We start from the raw sequence: 11,173 nt of genomic DNA, 5'->3' as shown, positions 1-11,173 counted from the left end.
GGATATTCCGAACAATTATTGTGGTCTAAGTAGCAATTATTCAAGGGTGAGTACTCTTATGGTTGGTACTCAACAAATGGTAGGGAAAAAGGTATAAATACATGCAAGGCTAATTCAAGGAATTGCTAACATAGTTTAACTGCACTCAGCACTTTTAGTTGATCAAGTTTTATTAGCAAGCATTAACTAAGTATAAGTTTATACCATTAACCCACAAGATAAGTGTATAACATAAATAATAGAGCATCATAAATAAATAACATCAATTTAGATCAACTTTAAGTTGAATTATCATGTGAGGGTCCAAGCCCCTCGTGACCGTGAGCACGGCTGATATATCAGTTTTACACTCTACAGAGGTTGTACACTTTCACCACAATTCGCATAAAAGTTCAAAGAACTTTAAACCCAACCATGCAAGTGCGGGCCAGGCACCATATCACACTTCCTTAGGTATGACTGCATAGGAATGCTATGAGGCTTTTCCAAAGAATCACTATATGTACGCACTGGTCCCTAGCTTTCTGCGGTATCTCAGAAGACGAAGCTTCTTTCACCCACTCCATCAATTCACAAACCCAAAATCTACCGATCAAATGCCCCAGGCATGACATATAGATCATCTAATTACTTAGCCAAGACCAGAGCCATATGGTATTGTAGTTGCACTATTTTCTTGGGTGGTTCTCCATGTTCCAATTAAATCATATAATCTTGATTAACAACATTAAGCCATAGAGAACATGAAGTAAAACAAGTAACATTTGTCTCATCATTAAACAACCATAACCAAAGTATAGCAACTACCATAGCTACCCAACATGAACTTAAACCCAAGTTGATCAAGGAAAAAGGGTAAACAAAACTAGGCATATCCTTAATTTGGGTCCCATCATATTATAGACACATGCATGTACATAAAGAGTAAATGTGAATTATTTGGTGTTTCATGGGACAAAAGCATGATCAAGGGTCCATTTGTCTTCCTCAAACTGCTGCTGGTCCAGTCCTTCGTAGCCTTGATCTTACTGCTGGCCCTCGAACTGCTGATCGTCTATCGCACCAAACATGCACATACAAGCAAACAAGTACAAACAATAAGAAATAGTATACCAAGCAATGTGAACAGTACAAATCAAAGTTACAAAACTATTGTACACGTTGCATGGATCGCACGAGCGCAAGAATCATCGAAAATAGTTTTAAAACAAGAAAATTATGGCTAAAACATGGTTTTAGGACTAAACTGCAAAGAACCTAAAAGATCAGGGGCTAAAACACAAAATAAAAGGCTTTTTCATAAATTCTTTTGAACTACAGAGGACGGCAGGTTAATTTTGGAAAAAATAGAGGGGCTCTTTTGCAAAACTAGCTCAGTTGACTGGTATTTGACTAGATTGACATTGGTTGAATCTAATCTGGGCTGTTAGATCTGAATCCGACGGCTAGAGCGGGTCGGGGTGGTGCAAGGCGTCGGCAGCGAGACAAAGCGGTGGCGCGCAGCGGCGGGTCACCGGAATTCGCCGAAAATGGCCGTCCGGGGCTCATATCGAGCGCGGTTTGCACGGGGAGCACGAGCGCGACACGGGTAGATGATCTAGGGCACCTGAGCGGGGCCTAGGTGAGCGGAGCGAAGCTTGCAGTGGTGCATGGCGGAACGGCGGTGCCGGCAAGCAAACCTGGGTTGGAGAGCTTCTCTACCTCGGCGCGAAGCATCGAGGTGGCTCGAACTCGACAGCGAAAGGGCGGAACGGCGGCGACATGGAGCTCCGAGCAAGCTCCAACAATGGCACGGCGGCGGCTAGGGTTTTGTGAAGCGAAGGCGGCGACTTCGATTTGATGAGGTTCAAGGGGTCTAGGGGGCTCTTTATAGAGGGGCGGAGGCTCCTGGGCGTGCGGCAAAAGATGGAAGGCGGCGGCGCGGGATCGGGTTGGAATCTTCCCGAGCTCGATTCCGGCTCGGGCGGAAGCTAGAAGGAAGGTCCGACGGGCGGGACCCACGCGGCAGTGAGAGAGGGAAAAGGAAGGTGAAGTGGGCCGGGCTGAGAGAAATAGGAAAGGGTGGGGGCGCTGGGTTATGTCGGGAAAGGGGCGTGTTGGGCCGGCGAGAGGAAAACGGGCTAGCGGTGGTGTTTTGGCTCGTGGGAGAGAGAGGAAAAAGAAAATAGGGATTGGGCTGGGCTGAAAAGGGTTTAGGGGAAAAGAAAGGTTTTGCATTTTCTGAAATGGTTCAAACACATTCAATTTAAATTCAAACTCAATAATCTGAATTCAAACTGAACAACAAGCAAAAATAAGATTCAAAGGCAGCATGAAATGCAACAAAACCTATTTTTCCTTATATTCATTTTATGGCTAAATAATTTATTTAATTCTGGATAAATGCTCTAAATTCAAGAAGAATTAAATAAAACCTTATCGAACCTGCAACAAAGATAATTAGATTTATTTAGGTTTCTAATTTGAAAATGCGGGTGTTAAACCACGGCGGCGAACGGGCAAGGGAGCGGGGAAAAGCAGGCCGGTGTGGGACAGTGCTTCCCAAGCAGCGCGTCCACACGCACAAGAGCGTGCGCGCGTGCGGAACGGGCCGGTCGGGTGGTTTTGGGCTGGAAGGAGGAAGGTGGTTGGGCCGGCGGGTTGGCTGGGTTTCAGCCCAGATGGGTTTAGGGGCTAGGGTTAGCTTTTGTTTTTAATTTGAATGGATTATTCAAATTAAAAACCACCCAATTCACACAAAAAATCATTCAAACAATTTGGAAACAAGGTAGAGCCAATAAAAGCCAAATAAATCTCAAATATCTCACACTAGCATTAAGTCCTTGTATTAAAGATTAAATTTTAAATTCTAGGGATTTTGGAGGAAGGTTAGCATTAACCTTAAGTGATCCTAGCTAATAACACTTACACAAAAAGTTTTTAAAATTTCGTATTTTTGAAGAATATAACATTCCGTAAAATTACGGGATGTTACACCGCCAGCGTTAGCATAGCGGCCCTATTAGTATCTGCTGGTCCTACCAACCAATATAAAGAGATCTTTTAGTACCGGTGATTTTACCCGGCTTTAAGCACCGAGATATTTAGTCTCCGTTACTTAGTACCGGTTGAGGAAACGGGACTAAAGCCGGTTTTCAATCAGTACAATCCAGTAGTGTCATGTGGATGTAGGTCCGATTAAGTCCACGAGATCTGATCCACTTGTTACAAGCCTTATCGCTACAGGATGGCATTGTCAGCAAGGCTGCTGTATGTAAGAGTTGGCAAGTGGGCACATGTTGAGAGAGACTACTTATGTACCTAATATAATCGTCATACAACAAATGCATATACAGTTATGGTACTTATTGATGAGATGTTCCAGTTGTACGTACGATGACAAGCTAATATATCAGCGCTGAAGTGCTGATCGGGGGGATTCAGGGCTACTTTTTTAATCATTATGTCCGTTAGCTCATGTATGTTGATCCGAATATACTATATTTACAGACTTTTAAAAGAATCAAACTCCTAGACGTAATCTTCCCCTCGTCAGAATCACAGCCTGCCGCTAGGCCGCCTTAATTTGACTAGTCTCTGACTGCGCCTTGACTATACCAACACCAGCTTTAACCAGGCCTATTATCATCCTAAGTTGAATGGGTCATCGGCCTTTCTGAAGAATTCCCCATGAGCTCAATTGTGCTCTTCAAAACTGTACTTGTAAAATTTTAGCATTAACATAGTGATAAGAAAACATTCGACTAAAAAAAGTGGAACCGAAAGAGCAAGGTCGTTTAGTATGTATCTGAAGTCTTAAAATGAAAATAGTGAATTACACTTCAGGTCGCTAAACTTATTCCGTAGTTTTATCAAGATCCCTAAACTCTCAAACCGTCCATTTGGCTCCCTAAACTGTTTTAAATGGTCCATCCGAGGTCCCAAACATGTCAAGCAAGCAATCAAAGCCGACGAGGCATGCCATGTGATGCCACAGTAGCAAACATATGCAAAAAAAGTCCCTACATATTGTTGTCTTCTCTGACTTGCTCCTCTCTTCTCCCTCACCAATAATCTCTCTCTCTCTCTCTCTCACTTCATCCAGCACCTCTTTTCGATCGACTCGCTCCCGCCACTGCCGCTGTCCCGCCCCTACCGATCAAGCCCAAGGTCACCGAGATGTGATCCACATCGCTCCAGCAGGATGGCATTGTCAGCAGGCTGCTGTAAGAGTTGGCAAGTGGATTTGGCATGTGGGCACATGATTGAGAGAGACTACTTATGTACCTAATCGCGCCAAATGCATGCATATACAGTTATGGTACCTATTTACGAGATGTTCCAGTGGTCTATGTTGAAGTGCTCTAAGGTGCTGATCGGGGATTCAGGGCTACTTTATTTGTTAATTATTATATCCGCTAGCTCATGTAAGTTGATCCATCACATGCTGCATGCTTTCCTTATTTTCTTCTGACTATATATCATGAGCAGTTTCCTCACATTCACGCATCACTTGTTTGACGTATTTACTCTTTGGTCAGTGTGGGATCAGATCGCCAGCGCTATAGCGACCATGGCCATGGCGCCGCTGGACCTTTGGAATGAGTGGGCGACCCAGATCCTAGTACTGCTCAGTCTCTCGCTGCAGGTTGTCCTCCTGCTCCTCGCCGGGATTCGACGCCGTGAAGCCTCCCCTATGCCCAAGTTCATCCTGTGGCTGGCATACCAGCTGGCTGATTCTACGGCCATATACGCGGTCGGACACCTATCCCTGTGCGGTGTGCCGGTCAAGCACCAGCTGGTGGTGGCGTTCTGGGCGCCATTCCTCCTGCTCCACCTCGGTGGCCCAGACAACATCACCGCCTACGCACTCGAGGACAGCAAGCTGTGGCTGCGCCATCTGCAGAACCTCGTCGTGCAGGTCCTAGGGGCAGCGTATGTCCTCTACAAATATGTCCCCAGAAGCGACTCTTTCATCTTCCTGGCCGCCATCCTAATGTTCGCTGTTGGGGTTGTCAAGTACGCGGAGAGGACTTGGGCGCTCAAGCACAGCAACATGGGCAGCATCCGGAGCTCTCTACACAAGGAACGCGTCGGAATTTACCATCATCTCCACCCTCGGGATTATGGATCGATGGTGGACGACAATGAAGGGGATGAATTTTCTGTCCGGCGTGCGCACTCCATGTTCCATCTATGCAAGCGTGCGATTGTGGACTTTTGGGAGGTCAGCGTGGAGAAGGATCCAGCAGAGAACCAGAGCTCTTGGGAGGAGAACCATAACTTGGTGGTGAATTTGGATATTAAGAAAGAAAAGCTCAACTACAAGAGCATGTGGGTATTGATGGAGATGGAGCTCTCTCTCATGTACGACCTCCAATACACCAAGGCAGGTGTGATCCACACTTGGTCCGGCTACGGCATCCGTGTCGCCTCCTCCCTCACCGCCGCGGCCTCAATCCTACTTTTCTCGTTTAGTAGCAAAGATGGTCAGAGCCGGGTCGATGTTGCCGTTTCGTATACCTTACTGGCCGGGGCCTTACTCTTGGAGATGATGTCACTATTGAGAGCGCTAGGATCAAGCTGGACATATGCCTTCTTGTGCAAAACACAATGGACATGGCTCCGGGACGCAGCTCTCTGCAGTGGCAGGTGGGATCGACTTCGTTGGCATCTCAAGGCGATCACAGGAAGAGGCAGGAACAGCAGATCGGCACGAAGGTGGTCCGGCAAGATTGGGCAATACAATCTGCTGAATGTTTGTAGACCCCACAACAGAGCCTACCAACCACTGCTGGGCAGAATTGCCAGGATGCTAGGGTACCATGACTTGTGGATCAGGTACTATGGTTCAGGGAGCGTCGAATTTTCGGAATACCTGAAGCACCAGCTGTTCGAGTATATTAAGCACCTAACTACAAGGGGGGGATTGAACATGCAGGGGGTGATAAGAAAGAATTGGGGTCAAGAGGCGTTTGAGAGACAGAAGCAGGACGATATTGTATCGCTGTACAAATCTCTCAAAGAACGAGGCAACAATTACCTTGGAGCTGAGTTCCAAGAGGGCATCATCATTTGGCACATTGCTACAGATGTTTTCATCGCCAAGAGCAGAGGAGACGATGCCGATGGTGCAGCAGACATGGTGAAGGCTATTAGGACGCTGTCCAACTACATGATTTTCCTCCTGGTTGACCGCCCCTACATGCTACCTGGCCTTGCTCAGAGCATGTTGTACCAGAAAACCTGTGAGAATCTGGTCAACATACGAGAGAGCAGTCCTGACCGTGAAAAAAGGGGTACATGCATGAAACTTAAGGAATTCTTCAGCCTGCGTGATGACCCCGATCGATTGATGCATGTAGACGAGCTTGCCAACATCCTGTCTGAGAAGGAGCCACCACTCAACCTTGATATGCCTCGCCTCTATTTTTCCTATAGGGTTGCAGAAAAACTACATGATAAGATGAAGGAGAAAGGAAGGGCGTTCATGTTGCAACTTCTCCTTGATGTATGGATGGACTTTCTTGTGTATGCGGCCAATAGATGCAGCAGGGAGTCTCATGCCAAGAAGCTCAGCAATGGTGGTGAGTTGACTACTATCTTGTGGCTTATGACATACTACCTTCACCTGGATGCTAATAATGCTTCCACTACTAGAAGAACCACCCTGTAGATACGCTGCAGTAGTAACACCACTTTAAAGTGTCTCTACGTCGGCTCGTAAATATGTTTCATGAAATGTTTTCGAGAACATGTCAAATTGTTACATTATTAAACACGCTTATAGCATCAATAGTGACATATTGTTATAAAGACATTTCTTAACATGATATTTGAAATTGTCTCAAAATGACATGGAGTTAGACAAACTTCTAAGAGTCGTTAACATATAGACACATTGTAAAGTGTATCAGACATTTGTCTATATCCATGTAAAGATGCTTTTTGACATAATTGTAGAAACGTGTCCAGTTGATACAAATTTAGACATGTTGTCAAATGTGAGTAGCATGTAAACACGTTGTAAAGCGTATCAAACAATTGTCCATAGGAACATAAAGATGTTTTTTTGATGCAAGACTGAGAACAAGACTTCATGATCATCGGAGTTGTGTGTGCAAACGAACCTTCGGTGGCGACGTCGAGGTCTATTGAAGATTTCATGTCTAAACATGAGTAAAAGATGTTCAATGACACATCCTCAGGTATAGAAAAATTTGGGATAGATGCCAAAAGGTGTAAGAATCTAGCACATGCTGCACCTATGGACTCCTCTAATTGCTCAAAGCCAAGGGTGTCAATTGGTAGGGAGTCTATGCGTTCAGTGAGAGAGAATGAGTAACCAAACTCATCTCGAAGGTCTTCCCAATCACCGCTCATACTGCCTATCGTGCGGGTGTACCATTGCTCCACCCTCTCTGTGAGAAAGAAAGAAAACAACTTCCACCGCAAGGCTTCCTGTGTCATGCCTAGGACTACCAAGCACGAAAACAGTTTCTCAAATTCTTCCAAATGATCAAAAGGATCTTCATTAATTGCTCTGGAGAAGGGTTGATTCCGAACCATGGCTATAAAGCCAGGGCCGAGTTCATGGCTAGATGAGGAAGATAATGATGGCTCAGGGAACTCGCCCTTTAGGGTAGAGAACTGTGGAAAGGATAGCTGCTCCTTGGGTAGCGGGTATAGAGGTAGAATCAAGAAAAATGAAAACGATACAAGGATGAACTTGGTTCAAAGATAATATAGCTATCATTCCATGGCCACAACACTAGAAAACTTGTTGGTATTTTTTAGCGTTACAAATAAATTCGCAATCGCACAGATACCATTAATGTTTTCACCTAGGAGTATTCTACGGTATCGTATCCATAGAGGAACGTGAGTATATTATCCAAGGTTCAAATTCATCCGAGGACACCATACTATCGAAGAGGAAAGGGGTAGAGACGATTTCTAAAGCTCAAAATCTAAGGTAAGCTAGAGCTAACTAAGTTATTTACTCCGGGTTACCAGCTTCTCCTAGATAAGACCAGGCAGCTATCAGGTAATACAACTTCTGCGATATACCCAGACGTGGAGGATTGATAGGGCTGTCACCACCTGTCACCTACCTCATACAAACCATTGGCTATACAACAACAAAAAGTAAAGTATAGTCTGAACACCACATCTACACTGTCTTTTACTAACTCTAGAGGTATACAAGAACATCTATCTCTATCAAGAGTCTTACTCTAGAGCATCCACTAAACTAGTGAACAATGGTTCCATAAACAACCAGGGGACAAGTATTAACTTAACTAAGAAACTAAAGCAAATCGAAGTCACGAAGACTTACTATGATTGCTAAGCATCCGTTAAGGTACAAGCTAGCGGAGAGTGCCAGTGCCGACAAACTGGGCACCTCCCCGACTCCACCTCACTCTCTCCCTATTTTCTATGCACTACCAAGGCAGCGCTAATCCTCTATAATGAGCCTAGAGCTCGGAATGGGAGAGGAGAGTGCAAATGTGCAAGTGTGAAGTGTGTCCTCATTTGGAGCCCCCCTCTAGTATTGATAGAGGTGTACCACGGGTGCTCAGTCGGTGAAGAAACTTGGGGCACCAGCAACCGCCTTCTAGAGTGCACCACATGCCGCCACATGGAAGATGGAGGCGAATGGGCCCACCCCTTATTCGGCCAAACCATGGGGTCCGCTGAACCAGGGCCACCTCCTTTGCCCACCGCCTTTGGTAGTGTGACTGGCAGGTGGGTCCCAAGGTCGGTTGTCCATGCACCAAGCTATCCTAAGTTTGTTTGCTTGCTCTGGTGGGCCCTTTGATCCATGTGAGGCTGGATGGCGCATTCTGATTGGTTGACATTTTGCGCCTTGGATCCTAGAGCATATTTTGCCTGCATTTCTATTCATTTCCCAGCAATGCAATATTTTCCAAGGGACATTTGGTTTCGGCACTATTTTGGGTAAATATGCGAGCATGAAATGTTAATTCTTATGGTTTTCGGCTCGAATAAGGCTCAAAATGGGTCATATCTAGCTTCAACAATAATCATAATATATTTGTACATACAATTGTCTCTACATTTGTTGATACAAAACATGTTTCTATACAACATGTCTATATTTTTAGTCATGAAATAAAAATATTACTATTGAACACATCACTTGCCATGTCACCCGTCACGTCACCTGAAAGGACCTTGATGTCACCTGGGGGGTGAATAGGCATTTTTGCAAATTACAACCTTAATTGCAACTCTCAGCACATAGACCAATCAGATTGGTTAGGCAGACCGGTCACAAGTAGAAAACACACTAAAACCTGAAGAACTAACCTCCTCGAGCACTAGCACAAACCAAACGTGGTGTAGAGCCTCTATAGATGATTTCAAGTATTTTGAAGTCCCTGCACACACAAAAGACACACCCAAGTAGTTCGAAGTGGAAGCACAAGTAAAAAGCTAGAGAACAACAAGAGAGGCAAACCAATAGTAGACATGAGGATTTGTTTTACTGAAGTTCAGATTCACCATTGTGTGAATCCTAATCTCCGTTGAGGTGCCTATTGGAATATGAGTCTTTTTCAACTCTGTTCCAATAGACCAGGTCTCTTTCAACCACGATCCTCGCTTCCACTAGATCATCCTTTCCAACAAAAGGGGCTAGATCACAACCCTCACAATCTGGCCGCTGCTCACCACACGTTGGTAGCTAGCTGTCTAGGTGGCAAGCCTCCAATAGTAACAAATACTTTTGTGAGTTGCTTTGACTTCAAACACAGGTGCTCAAGCTATGGATTTGCTCTCAGGTTGCTTGCACACACTCAATCCCTCTCAACCCAACAAAGGATTTGCAATCTAGTTAGCATAACTCACAAAGAGTGTTGGAGAGAGCTTGCTGGTCAAGAGAATGGCTTTAGAAAGCTAAGAGATGCAGAAGAACCAGTGCCCTCAAAAGAGAGGGCCAAGGGGTATAAATACCCAACCTTCTAAAACTAGCCGTTGGATCTATCAACACAGACCGATCAGACTGGTCCCTAGACTGGTCTATTTGAATAAACTAGCCGTTAGTACCCGAACCGGTCAGACCGATCCCCTAGACTGATCAAACCGGTCCCCCAGACCGATCAGGCCAGTCTGAGCCAGAGAAGACCCACACCCAGACAGATTGCTCCACCTTGTCCACCAAGCCAAAACTTGGTCACCAGGTTACTCAAAATTAGTAAACAGGGGCTTCTCTCAAAGCTTCTCACATGGGTAACCTATGAGCACTTTGAGTGTTGTCTATCAACCAATGTTGCATCCCTCTTGATAGTATGGTGTACCTATACTCAAGATTAAAGTGAATCTCCATTTTATCACTAGAGCTTTGAATTGCTTCAATGTTGCCATACTTTAACTTTCTTGAACTTGGGATTCCAACATGCATATCTTCTTGAGCATTTCCATGTTGAGCTAGTGACTTCGAATGTTCCCTTCATTCATGGTAATGTTGTATTTAGATCCATAAGTCACTCCAAAATCAATCACAATATATTTGATGCATTTGCATTGCTTCCCTCTGTAAGGCTTAGGCTTAGGTATGATAATTCAAAAATCCTACGGATACTAGCCACTTCAGCTTAGCAATTCGCACATGGTCTCAAGCCGTCGCTTAACCAAAGCTTGCTTAGTCCCTCCCTCTAGTCATCTTGGTTAGTGTCTTCAACACTTACCTTTGCCACAATGAGTTAAGCTTTGCACATCAACAATGAATTCCATTTGGAATTTCTCTTGATTGCTTGATCTTGATTTCTAAGTAGTATTCTATATTTCAAGCTTCCAATAAGATCAATCATGTAATTCATATGCTTGTCTTGCTTTCAAATCACGATTTTGATTGTTCACTTCTCATATGTGCCAAGCCATAGGTAGAAACGATCATATTGTCATGCATGAACACTTATTTCTATTTTTCTTCACACTTTGCTTGACATTCATAAATATAAGCTCTTTATTTGATTGCATATTCCATGAGCCAATTCATAATTTTATTTACAAATAAATTCCTGCTCAACATTTCTTTAACACACATGTTAGTCCTTTAATCACGTTGTCATTCAACTCACCAAAACACATTAGGGGCCTAGATGCACTTTCATCACCACCCACCACGTCACTTGCCACGCATTCCAACGTGTAAGATGTGCCGTAA

The 11,173-nt window shown here is 44.5% G+C and overlaps 1 protein-coding gene across 1 annotated transcript; it reads left to right on the top strand.

Annotated features, from left to right (window-relative positions):
• The first annotated feature begins 4,527 nt into the window (after window positions 1-4,527).
• On the top strand, window positions 4,528-6,684 carry LOC120642855. The gene has a single exon (XM_039919463.1). The coding sequence runs from the start codon at window positions 4,553-4,555 to the stop codon at window positions 6,653-6,655; it is 2,103 nt and encodes a 700-aa protein (XP_039775397.1). The 5' UTR covers window positions 4,528-4,552; the 3' UTR covers window positions 6,656-6,684.
• The last annotated feature ends 4,489 nt before the right edge of the window (window positions 6,685-11,173 follow it).

This window comes from Panicum virgatum, chromosome 7K, assembly GCF_016808335.1.
Source record: "Panicum virgatum strain AP13 chromosome 7K, P.virgatum_v5, whole genome shotgun sequence".
Classification (NCBI taxonomy): domain Eukaryota; kingdom Viridiplantae; phylum Streptophyta; class Magnoliopsida; order Poales; family Poaceae; genus Panicum; species Panicum virgatum.
This window is presented reverse-complemented; position numbering and strand designations above follow the sequence as displayed.

Excerpts from the sequence above, each read along its gene's own strand:
- LOC120642855 (XM_039919463.1), top strand. The coding sequence starts at position 4,553 with ATGGCCATGGCGCCGCTGGACCTTTGGAATGAGTGGGCGACCCAGATC.